The sequence below is a fragment of the Agrilus planipennis genome, unplaced genomic scaffold, assembly GCF_000699045.2.
Source record: "Agrilus planipennis isolate EAB-ADULT unplaced genomic scaffold, Apla_2.0 scaffold26, whole genome shotgun sequence".
In the NCBI taxonomy this organism is placed as follows: Eukaryota; Metazoa; Arthropoda; class Insecta; order Coleoptera; family Buprestidae; genus Agrilus; species Agrilus planipennis.
Window position 1 is genome coordinate 395,138 of NW_020439469.1, and position 25,632 is coordinate 420,769.

Here is a 25,632-nt window from a genome sequence, read left to right on the forward strand (position 1 = left end):
TGTAGTTGTCCGAAGCACTTTTCGGTAACAAAGTTACCTTCTTCAGGGACTGAAGTAAACTAAACCTAAATGAGAACTAATCCTAATTTATACTGATAGTTGTTAAGGTTCAGTGAACATGACCCGAAGCCAACAAGGTAGATGTTCAATGGACCTTAACATCATCATCATAAACGTAATTAAACTAAACTAAATAGCGGAGATCCAGGGATGGGACCGTTGTCATTGTTAAGAACAATTTGTTTATTTTTATAAATGTATAAACTTTCAAAACTGTTTAGTAAACGATTATTCCTAACTTCTTTAACTAACTTAAGGTTATTAATATTAATATTATGTCCATCAGTAAGAATATGTTGGGCAACACTAGATTTTTCTTCTCTACCAAACCTAGCATGAGCTAGATGTTCTTTAAATCTGGTTTTGATTGAACGTCTAGTTTGTCCAATATATTTTTTACTACAGTCATTACAACTAATTTCATATATCCCCGACTTTTCTAAGAATGGAATTTTATCCTTAGGGTTACCAAGGAGAGTTTGAATGGAGTTGCCATTTGAACTGTAAGCAATCCGTAAACCAAGTTTTCGAAAAATACCCTCGAGTCCGCGAGTAAATCTTGGCTCGTATGGCATAGTAATAAACTTGGTTTTATTAGCATCTGTTTGAAAAGTCGTAGATCTTGAAATAAAATTCCTAAATTTTATCTTATTAATTAATTTATCAATAATGTTACAATTGTAACCATTGTCTTTTGCAATTTTCTTAATTGTACAGAGTTCCTAGCCCCCTAGCTAATACATATATTGGAAAAAGTGAGTAAACCAAAAGTTTAAAAATCATCATCATCATCATATATTTTTAAGTAGCAAGACTGGTTGAACACCTTACACGCATCTTACACTTCTTTCTATCTTGAGCCAATCTTCGTATTTCTCAAAAACTTGAGAAACTTACGTCTCTAACTACTTAGTCGTTTAGGTTTTTCTCAGCTTACCATCCTAAGTATTTAGCAAAATGTATTTGCGTTATCCCATTGAGAAATTCTATTATACAAAAAAAATCAAATTTCCTAAATGACTCTCCAGATATTAAGTGAATCGATAAATCGACTTAACGTCAGTTATTAGGCCAAGAGCTCTTACAAGTTTAGGGTAAAATAGCTTTCCACTTACCTAAATTTAGTTGGCACTTTATTAACTGCCTTCCCAAGGAGAGAGCGTTTAATATCCTTGCATTAAATTACAGCAGCATTTTTATCACAAAAAAACAAAATGTTTATACATACACTGTGGGTAGGGATTACAATACTGATATACTGGGATACTGAATACCGGGATTTTGAGTCATTTGTATAATTTTGTAAAACGCGCAGGGTTAGTAGTCTGATATTTGTATCTATGAAAACAAGGTAGTAATTACTACTACTACTACTACTACTAACTATTTCGTAAAATTTGATATTTTTTTTAAATTGGTGAGTATGCTATTCACATTGTAATTGCATATTATACATTAGGGTTCAAAATATTTTTTAGATTTACAAGTTCTTCTCCCCTATCAGTCACTGTGAGCTCGAAACTTTTAGCACCATTGCTTCGAATAGTCAAAATTCACTTTTGTGAACAATTCGTTTAATCACTTTCTTTGTGTTGAAAATTGTTTGAAAAATTAAATTTAAAGGAATTGTTTGTAAATAGGTATGCAACACATCGTACACTTCAGCATAAGAAATTGCTGATATTAACTGCGTAACACTATTTTGCCGTGTGCTGACAGCACTCATAATTTCTTTTAAATATAATATTATATTCTACTCATAATTAATAAACCCATAATAATAAATAAAGAACATAAAAAATCTGTTGATAATCCTTCGGTTTGGTTTCATTATTTATATGACAAAAATAATATGGCGGCACAATGTAAGAAATGTTCAAGAGTTATTAAAGTGAATGGAGGAAGTGCAAGTGGACTCCATTTAAAAACGAAACACGGTACAATTTTAATTTATATACTGTTATAATTTATAAGCTATAAATGTCCTTTTTGATATTTACTCTCTATAATAAAACTGGCAAATAAGACAAAGAAATACCAGTGAATTCTTTCTTTTTCCAAAATTCCTACTGCCGGTATTGAAACCGATATTCCGGTATTAAGATCTAAAAAATACCGAATATCGTATTGAACTTTTGGTCCGATATTGCAATCCCTAACTGTGGGAGATTATCAGTTGCAATAACTAAATGTAATAAAGAAATTAGTGTGGCACAAAAAACTATTTAACAACCAGGTAACTGTCCCAGGCACATCTGTAAAATTTGAATAACTAGTAAAACTATTAAACATTCAAAACGGAACAAAATTATGAAAAATCGTTATTTTTTATTCAATTTTTCAAAAGTATTTCTTTTGTGTCCTTGCTAATTTTTGACAGCTTCCCTAAATAAAATTCTGAAGCTATCTCGTCTTATAGTTATTTCGATTGCTACAGGGTAAACAAAGTCAGTACTTTTTGCCTAATAAATAAATACAAAATAACGCATTGTACTAGACACAGTTGAAAATTTATTAGACACAATTAGTGAAGCTGATACAAATTAGGAAATTAACAGTTAAACAAAATAAACACCACATCATTACAAATCGATTAGAAAATAAACTAGTTTCGTTATTTAAGGAATATTTAATGCTTCACCTGAATTTTATCGTTTGTTTTGTTTTCATGTATTATTAGCATTTTTAACACATAATTAAGATTAATCTACACAATACAAAGTACCTAAATGGTACAACAATATCCGCATTATTATGTCATAGAAGATGGGGGGGGAAAGGGGGTGGAGGAAAAGGAAAGCTTTTACCCAGCATAAACCAAAACCTGCAAAACTTCTTCAATTCATACCGGTTAACAAGGGCATTTGCGGAAGGGGGACAACGTTACCGTATACATCTCTCATTTATTTATTTCCTCACATCATGCTTATGAATATTAAATAAAATTGTAGGCGACTTCAAAAGATTTTTTTTAGGTACCAGCACTTTCCTGCGTCACGTCACTAAAAAGAGTACCTTGTTAATAATACTAAACAAGTAAAGTGCATTTTACATAAATTACATAAAGTTAGATCAGTTCCTTCAATTCAATCCGCCCCCGATAGATAGTATAATCATCTAAAGATACAGTAAGTTATATATTATTATTCAATTCTTCAACAGCATCTCTCACGTGTCCACCCGTCAGTCTTAGCTAAACACTTAACAAGTGTTTTAAAGTCCCATGACCATATACTCAGACACTTACTTCCTATACAATTACCGTTTACGTTATTTTCAATTTGAGCAACAAGTTAGGCTATGTTGAGGAAGGTTCCCATCCTCTCCTCACCCTAGATTACTAACTATATGGAATAACTTGAACAATTGTTTTTTTTTAATTTCATTTATTCCGCACAGCCCCAGTCCCCCTTCCTCTCCTGTACCCGACATCACCTCCCTGGATATTAAACCTGAACCTACTTATTCAAATACTATCGTATCAAAAGAGATAGTTACAAAAAAGGTTCGTATAAAATCCTATTGTAACGTATTTAAACATTTTATTGCAGCTAATACTACTTTTATTTAACTAATTGGGGCCTAATTAACACATCTATTATTAATTCGTTATCCATTCACCACTACATGAACACTTAGTCACGTCTTCGCTACTTCTTCTTCACTTTGTATCGCCTCGGACTCGTTCTCGTACTATTTCACTCGGTCTCGCGACAACTATTTATAGAGGCTGGTCATGTTTGTAGAATGATCAAGTATATGCCGTCTAGAAACCTGGTTTTCTTTGCCACTATGTTTGTTGGGTTGCCTACATACACGTGACACTATTTAAGGTGAGAAACAATCCCTTTGAATATTTGTAGTTTCTGGAGTTGTGTAAACTAGTCGGAATAATGTTTTTTGTAAAGCAGTGGGTAAGAACAAAATCGTTAAAAAGTTTAAGGAGTCTGCATATTGTATTTTTGAATCATAATATAGACCTATTTTTGTTGTTTTCATTATTTTTCGTTATAGGTACCATCACATTCTTCTGGCAGGCTATATGTATTTCATTTCCTATTAAATTGTGTTATTCTTTTCCTCATCAAAAACTGGGTCGAATATGTCGAAATATGCTCTCGGTTCGCTTCTCGGAATCCAAACGGTAATTTTACTCAAACAAATAGAAACTTTTATAAACGTGTTTCTTTGGATAAAAATAAAATATGCACACGTCTCTATGATTAGACGCACGTACACACAAGTATACTTACCTACAATATCAACACAAGGAAATACTGTATCGTCTTGCGGACGAGGTGTTGGACATCGTCACTGAAGGACACACGGCGCACGACGAAAGATGACCTTTTCATTATTTAATCGTGTCTATTTTGCTTTTGCTCTGATTTCTTCTTCAAAAATACAAGGTGTGTTTTACATATTTAATATACCTGATGCAAGCAAGGTTATCCTAGTTTGAAAATCAATATGCAATAAATCGTATGTTTTTTGTCTAATAGATTGAAAAGTAATAAATTTCTTGACAACACCTGCATAAAAACTCAGAACAATGAAAACAGTAGGTACAAGTTTTCCAAAAACGTTAAATCGTCATAGTATTCATACACGGTTTTATATCTCTATTTTGTTCATCAGGTTTTTATATTTCTGAATAAAATAGGAAGGATTGGATTAGAATGGTCAGTATTTAAATATTATTCAGAATCAGTATTTAAATTCGTATAGTCAAAATTTAAATCGATGAGGTTAGTATTTACATAGATTCAAATGGGGAAATTATGATACTGGTATAATGGCTTAAATGAAACCAAAAATGCTACCCTATAAATGACCTTAAATTAGTATTCGAGTTTTAAAAACAAATGGATAGAAGACCTGTAAAAGCAAGTACTTTCTAATAAGTTACTCGAACCAAATAAAGTACATCGACCAATTTGTAAATCAGAATACAGAATACAGAATACAGAATTAGAAATATCTACTGAGCTTTGAAGGGTGTAAACTAGGTGCAATAAACAACTGCACGATGAGTTCAGCAGCATAGTTAAAGGCAAAAGTATTTTTTTGTACAATCCGAAGCCGATCCTGTGCGTGAAGTGTCTACCGAATAGCGTCGTGCGATAAAAACTCTGCAGCTACATGGATGGAGAATGTAAACATTGCCGATTATTGAACGTCTAAGATAAACATGAACACTTTAATACTACACAATGTTTAGCCTAAGTAAATTAAATAAGTAGTTTACAAGGCAGCACTACACAAACGTAAAGCTCTGAAAACATTAGTCGGTAAATGAGCATTATTTGGATAATTGTAGTATTATTAAGATAGAGGATATAGTAACTTTTCCTGTAAAATTTGTCAAACTGTCACATGAGAGGAGCCAACGTCCCCTGCTATTTCGCATGTAGTATTTTGGGGATTGTCTTCTTTGATGTCGAGGATTTCGTACCTAAAGGGGCGATATGGTTCATTTCCGTAAATAGGTATAGCTGACTTACCTTAATAATTGATGTATTGCTGAGTTAGTTATTTAACTACACATTTATTTACTCATATAACGTTTAAACGTTAAGAGAATAAATATTTTTATTAGTGTTTGGCTGAATCACACTCAATCTAATCTAATAAATAAACAATACATTAGCAAANTACAGGATGAAGGGGCTTGATATGGGAGTGGAAGGGAGAAGAAAAAGAGAAAGCAATATTAGTCATTACTGCTTACTCTCTCGTACTCACTGAAGGGTATGGAGTGACTCAAACTAACCTCATGTAGCGGCTCCTACGAAGTTGAAGTTTGCCCGGCTCTGATTTAAACTTTAACTGAATAAACGGCTGCTACAGGTTGTTTGTTAACATGAACAGCCTGAATCACACTCAATCTAATCTAAGAAATAAACAATACATTAGCAAAAAAATATAAATCAAACAGTTCGTAGGCTTTCACGGTCAGTGATGCAACCAGAATTTGACCACGGCACAAAAGCCCAGAAGCTCTTCATCATCATACAAAATAAATACTAGACTGATGCTGATAATCACAAGCTGATTGAGTGCAGCGTTGCGGGCCGTATTTTTTACCAGGACCGGAATTGAATTTACCTGTACATTCAACTACGTTTTTCTTGAAAACAGTGAACTATCAGACATAAAAACGTTTGCTTAATTTTCATGTTTTATAGTGCTCTGTCACCTCCTACAATCTTGGCACTTATTTTTGTCACACCCAGTGTTTGCGAATAATTGTGATTTTCTCCTTTCCCCCTTCGGTGGTGGGGGCTGGGGGGATTGAAAGAGGAGTCCTTCCTGAGTAAACCACCATAAAATCTTCGCGGCGGTCACACCCCCATAAGGAGTTATGGGGTTGCAAAGTTCTGTAATTTTCCAATTTTCATACAGTATAAAGTCTAATAAAATTTAATACATTACTTATTATTACTAATTATCCAACATTTATAATATTGATAATTAGTAAAGAACCAAAAAAACCAATTAAAAAAAATTTTTTAATAGTTGTGTCATAAACTCGATATCTACACTTCTCAATTTCTTTGAAGTAAGATTGTACCTTGAACTTATATTATTCCCGGTACTATTGTACGTAAGAGCGTATCATCCTCGGAACTATTGCACTTCAATGTAGATTATGGATATAATAAAGGCATATTACCGATGAATATACGTTCATGAATGTTTTGATTTGATATCAATAGCTGAATAACGCCGAAGAATGTTGCGTTCTTATATTCCTACGAAAATTGCGAAATTATAGAAATTTGCAACCCCATAACTTTTTATGGAGGTGTGACCGCCGCAAACTTTTTATGGTGGATTACTCAGGAAGACCTCCTCTTTCAATTTCCCCTACCTTTGGGAGGGTGATAATCTAGACCTTTACCAAAAAGTATGTTACTTTATTTTATTGTAGTGGAATGTATTTAATAACTAAATTTTTGTATGTAACTATCATCATGATAAGGTCTTCAGTCCCAAGACTGGTTGGAAACGCACCTCCACTCTTTCCTATCCTGAGCTAATCTTCGCATTTCCCTAAAACTAGAACAAACCATATCCTTAACTATTTGCGAACAGTAATCTAATCTAGGTCTACCTCTACCCCTCCTAACTTCCGTTTAGGTAGTTTAATTCACCCATTGCAAAGTGCATTCATTTATAAACCATTGTTCAAATTAATCACAAAACATACATTTTTAAATAGTAGCATTTGGACAAAATAGTGTTAGCTTTTTGACAACGTCTTTCTGTCAATCAACATAAACAAAATTCCAACACAAGGAACTAAAAACAACTTCATACATTTATTTTCGTTCTGAAAATAGCCGGTCATCCGTAGAAAATAAATAATCGTATGTAGACTACCAGTGATTCGCCAGGTGTTAACATACAGATAGGCGTAATTTTGTTAAATAAATGGCCGACATGTATTATAAGCGTTCTTGCATGCACAAAGAATTAGTAATATTTTCGAGAGATCAAAAAATGAATTGTCAACAAGGTCGTATATATGTTAATATAAATTTGAATCGCTTTATTTCCTGGAAATTGCAAACATCGAGTTTAATACACCTATATCACAGTAATAAAGTACAGATCCATTTGAAAAAGCAACATTTGAAGATGGAAAAGTAAAATAAAATCAAATGAGAGAATAAAAGATAACAGGGCAGGCCAATCAATTGATTAGGGCTGAGCAAATTATTCTTTTAATCGATTATTAATTCACTAATCGGCGTGCAAATGTATTAGCATTAGATGTCGTGCTTAATACACGTGTCCAAGGAGGCGTTTCGTGGACAGAAAGTCGTACCCACGCTTTGTAGTTTTGGTCATTAGCCACATTTTCCCGTTTTATTAATATTTAGTTTTACCGTTTTACGGTTTTCATCTATATCGACAGCTACTCTATTGAAGGGATCGGACCACCCATTAGAACTATGCGAAAGTGAGTTCACTTTTTATGCAACAACTGAGAGGTTGGCTAATTAATTTACTTTATTAACCTTTGTTTATCGAAAGGCTTTTATATTATTTTCCTGGTCTTCTCAATTTTCACTGGCTAACTTTGTAAATATTTCTCATTGACCACTGTTCAGATTGTTTTAAATTTCTTTAAATATAACAAATACTATTATAGTAGGTATTCAGGTAATCTGTCTGTATAGCACAGCGGGACATACGACTCAAAATTCCCGAACTTACATTTTATTCTGTTTCTATTGTCCTGCTTTCTCCTTGTTTATGTCTTTAGTGCAATCTCGCTTATGTATAGATACATACTGTTTTGTTCCACCATTCAGCCATTCCAACCTCCTTATCTCTACACGACCACTTACCCTAACTTACCATATTTATTTGTGAATATGAAAGAGTGAGTTTTGATCTAGCCTTCAACCACTAAATTGTTACGTAGACATTTGTATGTTATTTGCATTCGAACTTGATTCGAAAATTATATTCTACCGAATTTTTGAGAATTAAAACAACCACTGTACTGTGCTTGCACAAAATAGGTGCACGTCAAGCACGCACATTTGTTTTAATCAACTTGATATCGATTGAGCAGCTTTAAACAGACACTGGCTGTTGCGAATATCTCAAAGCTTTGTCTTTGTGACAGGTGTATTTATTTTAGGATCCATTTACAGTTTTTGTCTAAACAATCAGGTGAAACTCTCTATTGAAGAACTGTTGGTTAGAGAGGAGGAAGTCTCTATAAGTTGGCGTACTGTTGTTGTTTTGAACTGTCATAAACAAATATGCGATGACCTTCAGTGGCATGCATCGACCCAGCTTATAAGATACGATGAGCTTCAGTGGCATGTATCGACCCACTTTAAAAGATAGGATGACCTTCAATGGCAAATATCGACCCACCTTACGAAGATACGATGACCTCCAGTGGCATATATCGACCCACCTTATAAGATAGAATGACCTTTAATGGCAAGTATCGACCAAACAAACTATATATACGATGACCTTCAGTGGCACGTGTCGACACAACAAACTACAGATACGATGACCTTCAGTGACATGTTTCGACCCCAATTTACAGACACGATGACCTTCAGTAGCATGTTTGTATTTACCCCAAATATACATACAAACAATTATTCTAAGCCCGTGATCCGTGAAAAATGATTTGATTCAGACAACAAGTACTTTAACATGTACTACCAAAGGTAGTCCGTGGGTTTACGGTAGGTGTGGATATAATCACAGATGCAGTCCCGTCTCGTACGACTTTTCTCCTTTCTGGTCAAGACGAATATGCAAGGGCGTAGCTTACCACAATTCGTTGGTGCATGGTTTTGCATATGTCACACCTTGTACCAACACCCAACTTTTGGTATTCCATTTTATTGGTGATATACCTGTTACGAACCCTAAATTCCCCGAGTTGGTATGACTCGTGCTTGTCAGCTCCGGTAAATGCAACGTTATTGGTCTTTTTTAACTTGTAATATATGTTAAGGGTATTTTAACGTAATGCTCAAGGTATAATGATCTCATTGGTTTTTGTTAGGGTTTCCCAAATCCTTGCAACAAATGTTAAATGATTTAATGGTTCCTCAAAAATTAAAAGAATAAAGTTAGTTAGCACATATGGCTTGTACGGAACTCATAAAAGAATCTGAATAAGTTACTAATATCACACAACGTAAGTATGAAAAGGTCCTACCACTATTAGCGATCTCTACTTATCACTGCCAATTTCATCGATTAAATAAATAAACACCTTTCGAAGGTTTATTTGTTTATCTGTCCGACACCAGTTTTGATGAGTTCGTACCCGATCCCGAACCGGTCACAGTACCTAAGCATTGCGGCCCCCAATTATACCTAAGAATGAGATTTAACGTTCATAATAATTTTTATCTTCAAAAATTTTTTTTGCATTTTCTCTGGCGTTGTGTAAATTCTCCTTCGTTCAGTTTCTGAACAAAATTTTTTAATTTTCACATCCAATTATTAAATATCTATATTTAGAGTGTCTTTTTTCGTTAAAAAGTTAAAAAACAGCTAATTTATTTTCATATCAAAAACGCCCTTTCATTTTGCTTCACCCTGCAGAACCCTAAAGTTTGTACGTTGTACGTTACGTATGTAAGACACTTAATAGATATATTCTTACCTGGAAAATCTGAGGCATATTATCTTCTTAATGAAAGCAAAAAAACGACCACACATTATGAACTATCACCAATAACTATTTTTATCATCACAGAATGTAAGATTTTTGATATTAACTAAAATTGTTTTAGTAAATGTCGAGAATGAAAAGCACATAATGTTTTGTATTACCGATTTTGTTCCATACAACCCTTGCAAAATTTTTTTGACCCGATTCATGTTTTTTATCTTATTTAGTGTAAACATTTTTACGGTTTACATTTTTATTTCAAAGACAGAAGTTTTTCTGTTGCGAATTGTCGAATAACGCACAAAACGTTCGATCAGTCTAATCACTGACACAAGTACAACTGTTTGATCTTTTCGTTATACTTTGGCAAGTTCTATTGTGTTTATTAATTATAGAAATAATCACGATTAATAAAGGTTAGGAGAAGTATTACATTAACCAAGGTGGGTCCGTTAATTAATCATAAAGACTGTAATACTCAGACTACCAATTTTTTGACTTTATACAACCGAATTAAGAAATCTATATCGATTCGGATATCATTTGCATACACCTGAAGTTGCAACTTTTTTATTTAAATAGTACCTACCTACACTAATTAGTGAAGAATTTCTAATATGTATAACTCTCAAGTAAATGCCAATTTTCTTATAGATTATCCCAATTACATTTAGATGGATTTGATAAAGTTGAATCGATTATAAGTTTTAATTTTCTTATTGCAGTCAGTTTATCTTTTTGAAGATTTGTTAAGTCATCAGGTATAATTAATTTATCATTTAATTTATCAATTTATGGATTTAACTATAAGCACGTTAAATTTCACTTTTTTTTAGTATTTTAGGTAACGTTCGAATCAACGAAGATATTACTGTAATATTTGGTAGGGATTTAGGTATTTAATAGTATTTTATACAACACTGTCACAATAATATAGTAGAATACAATTCTAGGTGAAAGGTCATCGGAGCGAAAAAGAACCCTTTAATGTAGTATTTAAATTGTAACTGCCTAAAAATAACTAAGAGAAAGGTATAAAAATAGATAAAATCCGTATAAATAGCGCATGTAAACATTTATTCCTGTACAAGCATCATAAAAATTTTAATAGGTGGTATACTTTCGCTTACACTAAAATCAATAGTTTGCTATCTCGTAAGTTAAAACTTTTGTTAGGTAGGTATCTAAAACAATCTAGATGCGTGCACGAAATGTGAGTTGTATTCTAAAAATATAGTAAAAATAGAATATCACCGTGATTCCGTCCAGCAATTATCCATTAAAAGTTGAAATAAACAACAATTAATTGATGCGCGTTTATTTTTATTGTGTTAAAATGGAAGGATGAGCTACAACTACACCTCACAGCCAGTAAAATGGACGCTGAATCAGAAACAGCACGTGGTTCGACCGAATGACGTGGTCTTTGGTGTACGATTAAATAATGACTTAGAACTACGGAGGTCGAACCTCTAAAAAGGAGCATCCAGCGAGAAAGAATGTTGACTTAAATTGACATTTTAGCTAGGTACTTATACTTTCCTACGAGCGCCTGTTACGACTCAAATCAGCACAGATCGACTCGATTGATTCTAACCTTAAAATTTTGAGCAGCTTTGAATCACTTTCTGTTTTTCTCACTGGAAACATCGTGGAAACCTCAACTGCATTCAGCCGTTTTCGAAGATTCGGATACCTTCGACGAGCGACGGTTGTAGCGCGAATTTGATCGCATGTATGTAATTCACTGAACTTTTCTTTTTGTTTTTATGCTCTTTTGAAGGTTATGTTACGGTTAATTTAGGTTGCCTTGATTTGAAATTTTAATTTTATAGTTCATTTATTATTCTGTACGAATATCTTCAGTATATCCGGCTTAGCCTATGCTTTCCAGAAGGGGACGAATGCTTCTGAAGTTTTCATGACAATAATTACTGTGGTTTCCGGAGGACACCGGTTCTATTCTGGTTTGATCTGCTTTCTATGATTAAGAAAATCTTGAGACGGTTTACCGTCTTCATTCCAGTCAATCTTCTGTCCTGTCTCCATTCAATCATCATCTAACCATTCTCATGATTCCTAATTAATGTGACTGAAGAAGGAGAAAAATCATGTATCAAATGGTGGCAGACTCCATTTAAGAATCGTGGAATTTAGTAGATGATGATTAGGGTGAGAAACAAAACGGGCGAAAAGAATACAGAATGAAGTGAGAGATTATCTGTGATATATTTTTCTCCCAGCATTTGTCTAAATAATTCCAGAGAACTACAGCAAAAGCTGGACTACGACAGGTGGACTCAGAACCTTAAACCTTATTGATTTGATGTGTTCTAGACCGCTATACCACGCCGCTCCACTTCATCAGAATGCTACTCAAGAACTTAATGCACAGTGGTGTAACGAATTTCACTTAAGACTAACTTAAAAACATTAATTCGTATAATGTGTTATTTTAAATGAAAACTATTTATAACAAAATTAATTCGTATATGATTCTTTCATATTTTTTTTCAAAAATTTCTAGTTTAATTTATGATTTATTGAATTTTAATTATTGTTTGGCACAACTTAAGAATTTTACTGCACAATTCAAATTTTTGTGTCAATGTAACACGAAACAAAGCCACTACATTAAATATTCAAATGTGCAGTCAGCTATATATCTAACGTTAACGTTATTATTTAGAAAAGAACTATTTTAAGAAATTGGATCGGGCATAATTGAGAATACGATTCCTAAAATTAACGACCCTATCCACGGTTATATTTACCAACACCGTTTTCTGCAATTATATGTATACTTACGTCAATCTGTCGGTAAAGTACTTGGTTATGTTAATGGAACATTGCTTTTCATTCTTTCTACTCTTATTACAAACTTCCTTAACGCGTAAAGGACATCGCTGGCTAAATTTTAGTGATTGACGTTTTCTGTTATTCTTTAATTGTGTATTTACTTCAAAAGAAGTGATAGCAATGTTTATTTTTTATATGGAAATCTTAGTGACAAGGCTAGTACCTATATACAGGGTGTCCAATTAGTGCGATATCGGACGATATATTCTTGTAGGTTGATAGAGGAAAAAAATTAAGTACAAAATTGTTAGATGCTTTAAGGTGCATCACTATAATCATAAAGTCGTCAGTTCTAAGGCTGATTGAACACGCACCTCCACTTTCTCCTATTCTGAGCTAATCTTCGCATTTCCCCAAAACTAGAACATCCCACATCCTTAACTATTTGTTAACAGTAATCTTATCTAGATCTGCCTCTACTTCTCTTAACTTCTGTTTCTGCTTCTGATATGTCTCTAACAAGGCCTTCCTGCCTAAGAAGGAAATCTTTATAATCGCTCTTTCCATACTTTTTCTTCAATTGCATGCCAGTATTTTTGTTTTACTTTTGTTTATTTTCATACAATAACGTTATAATATAAAACCGCTTCCGTTTTATTTAAGTCTACCACTAACTCCTCCTTGCTAGATGCTAATATTGCTATGTCATCTGCAATTCTAAGCATACTAATCTTTTGTCCCTATATATTTATATCTATCCCTACAGTTGTTCTATCTTTAACGATGTTATTCGCGTTTTAGATGTATAGATTAAAAAGTATTTAATATTTCTTCAAAAAATCGCCGTTCCTACGTGTCCATAAAATCGAGGATATTTAGTTTATTTGAGACCCTAACTAGCCAAATTTTTTGCACATTATAAGTGTATAGCTTATACTATACCCCTATGCAATACTGTACACAAAAGAAGAAACTTGAAACAGCTAGATCTCATTTTTTTTTAAAAGCATATCCCATATCTTTTTACTTTAAATCCTTCGTCAAATAATAAGCTTTTTTTATAAAGTAATAGGTCAATTGAAAAGTCCCCGGCCTAACACATAGATGGCGGCACCAGAACTAAATCCATACGATTTTCAGTTAGTCCTAACCTTCAAAAGACGCGTCTATAAATTTGACGGCTGTCGGATCATTAGTTTGTGAATTATAGCATTTTTAGTGAAGCAACTTTTGTTATTGTGAAAAAAATGGATGAAAAGGAATTTCGCGTGTTGATAAAATATTGCTTTTTGAAGGGAAAAAATATAGTTGAAGCAAAAACTTGGTTTGATAACGAATTCCCGGGCACTGCCCCAGGAAAATCAACCATCAAGGATTGGTATGCTAAGTTTAGACGTGGTGAAATGAGCACCGAAGACGGTGAACGCAGTGGACGCCCAAAAGAGGCTGTTACGGACGAAAACATTAAAAAAATCCACAAAATGATTTTGAATGACCGTAAATTGAAATTGAATGAAATAGCAGACACTCTACAGATATCAACGGAACGTATTCATCACATCATTCACGAATATTTGGGTATGAGAAAGCTCTGTGCAAAGTGGGTGCCGCGCGAGCTCACTTTTGACCAAAAACAACGACGAGTTGATGATTCAGAGCAGTGTTTGAAGATGATCACGCGTAATAAACCCGAGTTTTAGCGTCGATATGTGACAATGGATGAAACATGGCTCCATCATTTCACTCCGAAGTCCAATCGACAGTCATCGGGGTGGACTGCACACGATGAACCCGCTCCAAAGCGTGCAAAAACGCAACAGTCGGCTGGCAAGGTTATGGCGTCTGTATTTTGGGATGCGCGTGGAATAATTTTCATTGACTACCTTGAAAAAGGAAGGACCATCAACAGCGACTATTACATAGCGTTATTGGACCGTTTGAAGGACGAAATCGCCGAGAAACGACCGCATTTGCAGAAAAAGAAAGTCCTGCTTCACCAAGACAATGCACCGTCTCACAAGTCAGTGAAAACGATGGCAAAAATTTATGAATTGAGCTTCGAATTGCTTCCGCATCCACCGTATTCTCCAGATCTGGCCCCCAGCGACTACTTCCTGTTCTCAGATCTCAAAAGAATGCTCGTTGGGAAAAATTTTTCGTCGAGTGAAGAGGTGATCGCCGAAACTGAGGCCTATTTTGAAGCAAAGGACAAATCGTACTACAAAAATGGTATCGAAAAGTTGGAGGATCGCTATAATCAGTGTATCACCCTTGAAGGGAATTATGTTGAATAAAAAAAACGAATTTTGCAAAAAAAATGTGTTTTACTATTTTAGGCCGGGGACTTTTCAATTGACCTGTTATGTACTGTACAGAAAATGTTAAGCAATTGCCAATCGAGAAACAATATAGATTTCTAATGTACGCGTAATCAAATTCTTTTACTTTTAATAGAATAAATTTTACACATCGCAAAAGAATTTGTTCGTAACACGGAAAACAAAATATTTTGACATCAATCAGCAGCAAATGGTACAGCAATTAATTTAATCGTCTCGCCGAATATTTCTATGCTTACTACGTGAAAGCACCTTTTTTTGCTCGAAAAGAAAACATTTGTTAGCTGTATAATAAGGCAGCTCACACACCGAAGACGAACGCCATACCTACACGCCACAAATCTTTCGCGACTATTCTGTTGCTGCTACCTATACAGTTCAATGTAGTAGTAAATATAGCTGCCACCTACTTAAGCCTAAAGTTTAGACTATTGCTTAGCATTCGGGAGGACGCCGGTTCGATTCCAGGTCCATCTGCCTTGGTCCAAGTTTTTCTGTGGTTTCCTTGGATCACTTGGGCAAATGCTGGGGCGGTAATATTCTATATTCATTCTCTTCTGTCTTCATTTCGTCCGTCTCATCTTTTTCAGCTGAACCACCACCCACCCATTCCCACGATTCCTGAAAAAGGCTGAACAGGGTCTTCCACCCTACCTTCCGGCGTGGTGTGGAGGGATTGCCCGCCCAAGAGCATTACCGGCTGGTGTAAATGAAACATCCAATAGGTTTTTATACTTTTAGCCCTATAATGGCCTGAGGTAGTGGGGTTTTAGTCGGTAGGTCCGAGGACACCTTCCTCGGGAATCCAACACTACCCGGTCGTACGGACGACTGGGTGTCTTTTGAAGATTTCCCCTCTTCCACAAAACAAAAAAAAAATACTTTCAGTAGCTGAATTGGTCGTAGAATGACTTGAGTGAAGTAGACAGTAGAGGGATTTTAGTTGGTATGCTCTTCTAGGAGGGAATTCAGTTATCGTCAGTCGTACGGACTTTCGAAGACTTCCCCTCTTCCACAAAAATAAAACACAAATGCAATTATAATTGAACGAGTTCTTTTTTTGTGAACGAACATAAACACCATATGAAGAAAATGGAAGAAGATTTGGAATTTTGTATTGCTTTTTTTAAGAAATTGAGCAAAATCCTGTAATATGCAGTCTTTTAGTCTAGAGCAATAGAAAAGCGACAGAATTTTTTATTATTTGGATGAAAGACTTTGAAATTACTAAGCGTTGCACAACCAATACAGTAAAGTGTAACGTACAAGGAACTGTGTATATACAGAAAAAAGGATTTAAACGAAACAAGAGACCTGCATCGGGATTCCAATATTTTGTGACTAATTTATGGGTGTAGTACATATCACTGTCAATATTTGCAAATAGGCATAGTTATAAATCATACGACTGAGAACTATTAGACAAGTATGAAAAATGTAAGACACAATAGGACATTCTTTCAAAAACCTCTGTAGACGTTAATTGTTTTTCTGAATAAATGTTGACTATTGTAGAAGTCTTGTTTTTAACCATATATTTATTTTAAACGCTGAACCCAAGAATGTCTTTTCTTAATTATTTTTCATTAAATTTCACATTGCAAGTTATAAGTACAAATGCGGGATGAATTCAGTATATGACACATTGGTCAAAATACGAACTATTAGTGGCTACAAGTGCGTTTCGTTTATAGTATACGGCACATTTTCGGTGTTGGGCCTGCTTTAGATAGCAATCGTTGGCTTACGCAAGATGTGGCGAGTAAACACTGAATTTGGCAGCATTGCAATGAGAAGCTACGAATTTCATTTGAAAACAGTATGCGTGTGCTATAAAACTGTATGACTTGGGCCACCTTTGATCTTATAATATTTACCTTTACAAAATTTTTAGATAACTTTGATTTACATCTTAGTGGGTCCGAAAGCAACTTTTTTAAAACCTTTAAAAAAGAAGGAATATTAGGAACAATCGGTATCTTAAGCAAGGCATGTGTAGGGTCAAGTATGAGTCCCAGTCGAGGCCTCTGGAGAAGTCGTCCTATATGGACGATATCGGGTAACGGCGATGGCAAATTCGGAAAACAACGGAATGTTGCAGGAAACAACCGGATTGGGAACTTACTTAAAAATCAGGCATTATATCAAAAGACGCAAATGAAATCGCAACTGTTTTTTTGTATCCATTGTTTGTTGAACAGTAATAAAGTGAGTTATTTTGATTTTGTGAAGTCGTTTACCTCACAGGAACGACATCAGGTCTTTACTTTGATTTAGGTAACTGCTTTTATTATATTTAAAAGCGTAATTCTCATAGCCAGAGCCTATTGAAGTTCCTAAATATAAGCAAGTGTAAAATCATATGACAGACATTCTGGCAGATAAAAGTCGGAGCTTTGTTGATAGAGCTGCGTATTGCCATGTTCTCGTTCGATAAAGATTAATTTATCCTCAAAAGGAGTGAACGGCCAGAATTATATCCAAAAAGCAATAATTTGTGAGGCGTGTATATTTATATTATAATGTTCGTGGGTTTAACAAATTAAATTTTAAGAAGAAAACAATTTATTTACTCTAATTACTATTAAACGTAAAAACACTATTAAATTATTACTAAACTTTTTTATTTCACTTGTATCACTGTCAATTTATCTCTTGATTCACCTCTGCAACGGTCAATTTATTTCTACTTTTTTTCGGCGATCGTCTCTTCCTTTTTATACTCCCTTGCCTCCTTTCGGGAACATTCTCCAGCCGTCCAGAGAAGTCTCGTTTTCTCTGAACGGTTTAATTGTTTTCCCGGAACGCCGGTACGACACACACGTCTACAGATACGGCGCACATGAAGAAATGCGCCCGCGGCTAGTCGGCGAATCGATAAGCCGTTCACACACACGTATGCCCGATCGCACACAATCACGCTCGTGCTCGCTACAACATGTTCCATAAGTTCCATAAGTTGGCTGTTCGTAAAAGTGAATTCAGGAGTCAGGCAAGCATTATCATATATTTTGTATTTTTAGTATGAAATAAAAACTACATAAGTTTTACTTGCTGGTTCTTAGATTTTTAATTTGTAGAGGTTTAGGGATAATAGGAAGAATATACGTTCATCACCTCAAAATGTTTTCGCATGTTTGAATGCATACTTCTTTACGTGGAACAACGGCTTTCACGGCCGGAATCCATAGTAGAATGAAGATTTCGAAGATCTCGAAGTCTCGACAGTGACTGACTTCGAGATATAATCTACGTTCACGTTGTCAACGCAGCACTACCACTGAGGATGTCAACCGCAGTAGCTGACGAAACGTCTGGACAGAATAGTTCACTTAGACCACGGCCATATAGCCCTAAATCTTCATTCTACTATTCTTTAGGTGGATCCAGAATGTGGGTTTCCTGCACATTAAAGTCCTTAATCTATTTTAAGCTCTTTCTACAATTTCGCCCAGGAATGGGCTAATCTCCGAAACAATGATGATCTCATCAGTAGACCAACAAAAAACAAAACTCCAAAAAAGATTACAGTTTCGTGATCGTTCTGTATGCCTTCGGAATTATAGAAAACATCAGACGTATTAAAAATAAAAAGAATCCATTACCAGTCAAACTCAAAATTAAAAGGGATTGATCAGAAGAAGTTTATCAAGGTAGTTCCTGTTGGAGATTATGCTAAAAGAACATAAAACCCATAAGCAAAAGCAAAACAGAGATAAGTCAGAAATTACTGACTGCATATTGATTATAAAGCATATCATTTACTTAAGTGAAGCCATGTTGATCGATAAATAACACTAGCAAAACACAAAAGTAGTGTTTTTGCAGAACGGCCAAGAAATATTTAGTAAGCCTATAGCATAGATATTTCTACAGTAAGGTCAAAACTTGAAAACTTTATAATGACTCTCTACGGAATCGACACGGAACAGTGGACACTTGGTATATAAATATATGAGTATAGCTCCATAGGATACCGAATAGTGTGATCTCGTTTCCTCTTCTATCTCCATTTCACCTATTTTATCTTTCTCTCCCCAATCACCACCCACCCATCTCCAGGATTCCTAAGTGGAATAACGAAGAATGTCTTCGGCCCTATTGTTCGACTTTGCATTAAAGGAATTCCCTACCAGCCAGTATAGTAGCATTGGCAGTTGGTGGAAAGGAAACATTCAAAAGTTCTTTTGATCCTTTGACGTCAGGTTGTATTTCAGAGCGACTGAAGACACAATTAGCTGAAACGTTGGGCACATCAAGAATAAAAACAAAGGAAGTCGTGAACACGAATTTGAACAAGCAGACATTGTCTAACTACAACTTAAAACATAAACTTTAACTAACAGAAAAAAGGAACCTTCAAGATTCTAGTACGATCATAATCGTTATCATCAATTTACGTTACAGATGTTCGTTAACTTCATGATATATTTTCTCAAGGACAGATGTGTGACCTTTTTAATTGGTAGATAACAATAAGAAATGCTTAAATAGTCTGGAATGTCACTGTCATGTTTTTCAAAATATAGTACCTAATTTCGGAACAGTGACCACCACATTTTAATGTAGTTTGTTAAAATAAAATGTTTGTAATGAGCAACCGACTTTGAGAATATATATATAACGTATATATACCTATAGAGAAACCAAAAATTAATCATGCTCTCAAAGAAAGTTTTCTTTATTGTCACATAAATCCACAAATGCAGTATTTTGACCAGGTGGGCCAACTTCGCTAACTCGTATGCATATCAAACAGGCAGGTATATAAAAAAGTTTTTGTTCTACTATATAGGTATCTTTATCTAGTAAGTACCAAGAACATATTCAGTTCTTATTAATTACTGTATTTTAGATTCTAATGTAACCGCCACTTTGACGGTTGTCAGTAAAGAATATAAGGAATAATATAAATTAATGTGTACTTTACGATATGAGATATAATCATGTAAGTAAAATTGAACATGTATAGAATTGACAATCACAATTAAATGAAAAAATTAATTTATTAGTTTTGTAATCATGTAAATTTGAATCGCACCTAACCTAACTTAACCTAGCCCAGCCGACATTATTTTCACTAATTCTTAATTATATGTCTTCAACGAAATTTGAAAATTATGGTAACGAATTTCCTAAAGAGTTAATTTTAACCTTACAGAATATAAACATGCTTACAATGTCTTTTGAAATAACTGTATATAAAGTGATCGTAAAAGCCAAGAACAACATTTGAGTTAAGTAGGTATTGACAACCGTGCTATGTTCAGTGCATTTCATTTTATCTTTTAGATATAATTTATATTATCGTAAATTCTTTTAAAAGTGAACCAAAAAATTCAAAACAGAAAAATAAAATATTTTTTTGGACAATTGACTTATTTACGTATAGGTACTGTAAAATAATGTTTCTTGTGACGTTAGCGATTAGCAAAGATTTGTTGCTTTTGATTTAGTTTATCTCAGTTTATGGCGTTTTTATTTTTACTGAGAAACTTTTATTTTAACTTGGAATATACACAAATAACAACTGCTGGCAACGTCAGTACAAATTGTAGCATAAAAAGCATAAAAAGTTCTCTTTATAGTTTAAAGTAATTATGTTAAACTTAAGTAATTACGTGACATAAAATAACGTATTTATTGAAGGTTTTTTCTTAAAATTCTGTAATAGGAATTGTTTTTTACTATGTGCTTTCGGATTTTTGTAAGGATACCTCAGTAAGAGTCATCTGTGGAGATTTGCTACTTTTGGTTAGTTCATCCATTAATGTTTAACGTCATTTTTAATTAATGATACTTATTCACTTTTTCAACTGGATCCATGGAAGAGCTATTTTGCGAATGACGAGTTTTTGGTTAATATTCTATCGAACGTTGATTGTGATTTGAAGTTTCTATTCTCGTAAATGCGCCATACAGCTCCGACAACACCGACCAACCGAAGTTACTGCTGATTTAAACTTTTAAACTTCATAGTATTTCATTCTTACCAGTTAATAATGCTTGAGGGGCTGTTCCACTGGCATACAGCTTGATGCAAAGTGATGGATAAGAAAAAGACATCTTCGGTCTCCTTAAGAGTGGAGTACGGTGGTGGTGGTGGTTGGGGAAAGAAAAATGAGAGAGAAATGAAGGCAGTAGAAGTTAGAAAGATTATCTGTGAAATACTGCTGTCCCAGAATTTATGTATATGATGGAAGACATTCGCATAAAAACTTGGATCAAGACAGGCGGACTTGACATAGAACCAGTGCCCTCTCAAATGCTAAGGTATAACTTAACCACTGATCGCTGCTTGACACTGTTGATTAATAGCAAAATTAACTGCAGATAGCGTTGTAAAAGCCACGTGAATATACATTTAATTGTGGATTTATTAGACAGCCACGCCGATATCTATTTGTAAAAGATCTTGTTGTTTATGATGCTTATTGCGCTGAGAACGAAAAAGTCTTCAAATTTTCCACTTTATTTATTTAAATTCGGATTAAGGTAATGCTTCTATAAGAGTGAGAGAAACAGAGAGCGAGAGAGAGGCCTAGTGCGTTAGAATTGTACTCTCGCATTCGTACTCGGCTACACTGCTGGCTGTTGCGATCCTGCCTCTACGACGGTTAGGTGAAGAATGACGCAAAAGTGGTGGCTGTGAAGGGGGCGGGCTTCACGGCGACACCAACCAATAGAAAGCGTGGACACGACGGCTGTCAACTGAATAGGAGTGGGGATAAAACCCTGAGGAAGGAAACATCCCGCCATAAGAAATACATACTACGTTTCGTCCCCTTGTGTCCTCAAGTAGCCCAATTACTACTGCTATTATTGGGATCCGTCAAATGGGAGGAGCCTAAAAACATGGCGCTTATTAGGGAAAATTTATCATAGTATAATTTCCATATTTTTAAATTACGATAAAATGATAAGTATTCGCACAATATCTGATTGGGCTGACACAGCGCCTCGGAAAAGAAATTTCGTTGAAGGTGAGCGTGTTTTTAATGCCATTCACATTACAAAATTCGGAAAAGATAAATCCGGAAGCTAGCCTTCAAATTCCGTCAAGTTTACTGCCTACTGTTTATAAACTTCGGATTTAAGAAGTGATCCACATTAAATAATTGGTGGGGTGATTCTGAGTGATTTAAGCAAAATCATATGAATGACTTGTACGTGCAAAGCCGGTTTAAGTCCGCGTTGCAAACTCATTATTGCAACTTTGTTGTATTACACCAGGTAGGTTCTTAACCTCAAAATACTTATATCGTATCATTAGTATTGTGTTAAAACAATTACAAAGGAATAAATAATAATTTCTCACTTTCAGTATGATTCTAGTTTTAAATATTAACGTTATGGCTGATTGTAAATACTTGCTGACATGAACAAATTTTCATTCCGGAATTCACTTCTTTGGTACTAACTGCTTTCATCCAAGNGACATCTTCGGTCTCCTTAAGAGTGGAGTACGGTGGTGGTGGTGGTTGGGGAAAGAAAAATGAGAGAGAAATGAAGGCAGTAGAAGTTAGAAAGATTATCTGTGAAATACTGCTGTCCCAGAATTTATGTATATGATGGAAGACATTCGCATAAAAACTTGGATCAAGACAGGCGGACTTGACATAGAACCAGTGCCCTCTCAAATGCTAAGGTATGACCTAACCACTGATCGCTGCTTGATACTGTTGATTAATAGCAAAATTAACTGCAGATAGCGTTGTAAAAGCCACGTGAATATACATTTAATTGTGGATTTATTAGACAGCCACGCCGATATCTATTTGTAAAAGATCTTGTTGTTCATGGTGCTTATTGCGCTGAGAACGAAAAAGTCCTCAAATTTTCTACTTTATTTATTTAAATTCGGATTAAGTTAATGCTTCTATATTCAGTCTTAATTGAAATATAAAATATCTACTGCTTACATATTGTAACTACTTAATAGCAATTTAATATTAGTAGTAAGTGGGCTGCTTGAGGACACAAGGGGACGAAACGTAGTATGTATTTCTTATGACGGGATGTTTCCTTCCTCAGGGTTTTATCCCCACTCCTATTCAGTTGACAGCCGTCGTGTCCTTGCTTTCTATTGGTTGATGTCGCCGTGAAGCCCCGCCTTCTTCACAGCCTCCACTTTTGAGTCATTCTTCGCCTAACTGTCGTAGAGGTAGGATCAGAGCAGCCAGCAGTGTATCCGAGTACGAATGCGAGAGTACAATTCTAACGCACTAGGCCTCTCTCTCGCTCTCTGTTTCTCTCTCACTCTCCCTTTCGTATATTCAACTACAGCAGCAGCATAGGAAACTTCTGGGCTATACAAAGAGACCCAAATAGGTGGATAAATAAATAGATGCTTACGAAATATGGATTGATTGTTGATTTATATTATTTCTTATGAAAACATATACAAACAATATCGATATACGAAAAAGAGAGAGTGAGAGAGAAATAGAAAGCGAGAGAGAGAGAGAGAGAGAGAGAGAGAGAGGGAGAGAGAGAGGCCTAGTGCGTTAGAATTGTATTCTCGCATTCGTACTCGGCTACACTGCTGGCTACTCCGATCTTACCTCTATGACGGATAGGCGAAGAATGACGCAAAAATTGGTGATTGTAAAGGGGGCGGGGCTTCACGGCGACATCAACCAATAGGAAGCGAGGACACGACGGCTGTCAACTGAATAGAAGTGGGGATAAAACCCTGAAGAAGGAAACATCCCGCCATAAGAAATACATACTGCGTTTCGTCCCCTTGTGTCCTCAAGTAACCTACTTACTACTAATATTATAGGTTTTTGTTTTCAGAGACCGATATAGTATCACTGTTATTGCATGCATGGATTAATTATTTTATATTTAAAGATGTGTTTGATTTGATACAAAAAAATATAATAAATTCCACATTTAGTAAATAAATGTATAAAATGATTGCATTGATTAAAAATAATAAAGGATTCAAAATATTTATTACATAACTTAAAAGTTAAATAAACTGTTTACACTTATTCTCAATTTAAATCAGATACGTGTATAATTATTTTAGAGCATCACAAGATGTCCTCAAGAAGCTCATCTAATTACACATCACATTTGCATGTGAATAACGGTTGAGAATGTATTGCGAAAAAGCTAAGACTATGTAGGTACCTCCTATTAGTTTACTGCATTCGTCAATATCCGTTTTACACTTTGGGTACGGAACCCTAAAAATCACCGAAATATTGTTCGAAAGCAATTTAGGTTTAAATGTTCAATTGGTTAGTGACCCCTGCTGACGTTATCCGAAGAAGCTTAAAAACTCCTCTATAGGATGAACATATTTTTCAAGTAAAATTGGCAAAATTTAAGAATAACCATAATGATGGACACTCAGGGAAGATATTGCCACTTTCTTGATATTGTTTGATAATTTGTTCACTAAAACCCTAAAGCATTGATTAAATTCCACATACAAAGTACAATATCATTGTAGGTAAACTAATTTTTGCTGCTTGTTTTAAGCAGTGCTGTTTGCCCTCTTTTATAGAATTTAATTGTTGAATTGAGTTAGCTAACTTAATAACCTTACTTTTACCTTTAAGAACCAGGAAACCAGAATATTTTAAAAAACCTAGTGGTTAAACAGGTACCAAATAAAAATTGAGATGTACTAAAACAAATATTGATTATTACATTCGTTTAATCGCTATGAAATTAGCGGAATATCATTGAATTCTATTTATTGTTTGAATTTTGCCTGTTTCTTAAATTCCTAAATAAAATTCATTTATTTAGGGAAACATGAATCTGACAAAACAAAATATGAGTACGAAACGTTACGAGCATCTGCCGAATTCGAAATAGGTTCAAAAAATTTGGTTTTAATATCCGACAAGATGCAGATTTACTTTGTTGATCGGTGTAATTTTAGAAAAGCAGTTACGGCTTCACGCACATGTTGGCAAGTAACCGATATCATTGCAGAGCACTTGCACTTTTCTATTTTTTCCATTACGATACTCCGTCATAATACTTTATGGCAAATCGTTAGATAATAAATTACAACTCTTAATGTTTTAATGCCACTGAATCCTTGGCACGAAAGTACTCCATTTCGGAGAGTGGAGTATATCGACCGCTATAGCCTTGCTACACTTTAAATTCATACATAAAGTTTATATGCATTTATATCTTACTACAAATGCCGTATATTTTTATGTCGCGTTTTTCAACTATTCCCAGGCGTTTCTGAAAAGCAATATGTACTAGTTTCAAAACTAAACTAAACGT

General features: G+C 34.6%; 1 protein-coding gene across 8 annotated transcripts in view; it reads right to left on the minus strand.

The window, feature by feature from the left end:
* LOC108739910 (tau-tubulin kinase homolog Asator) overlaps window positions 1-25,632 on the minus strand; it is a 125,986-nt gene that overhangs the window by 87,860 nt on the left and 12,494 nt on the right. For 3 of the 8 annotated variants that reach the window (XM_025979062.1, XM_025979064.1, XM_025979061.1), the window contains exon 1: window positions 10,223-10,359. The exons of 2 other annotated variants lie outside the window; for them this stretch is intronic. In XM_025979062.1, the coding sequence (XP_025834847.1) occupies window positions 10,223-10,278 (56 nt within the window). In that variant the 5' untranslated portion in view covers window positions 10,279-10,359. Of the gene's footprint in view, window positions 1-10,222; window positions 10,360-25,632 lie in introns of those variants that run through there. 3 more of the 8 variants (XM_025979071.1, XM_025979073.1, XM_025979072.1) reach the window with 2 other exon arrangements.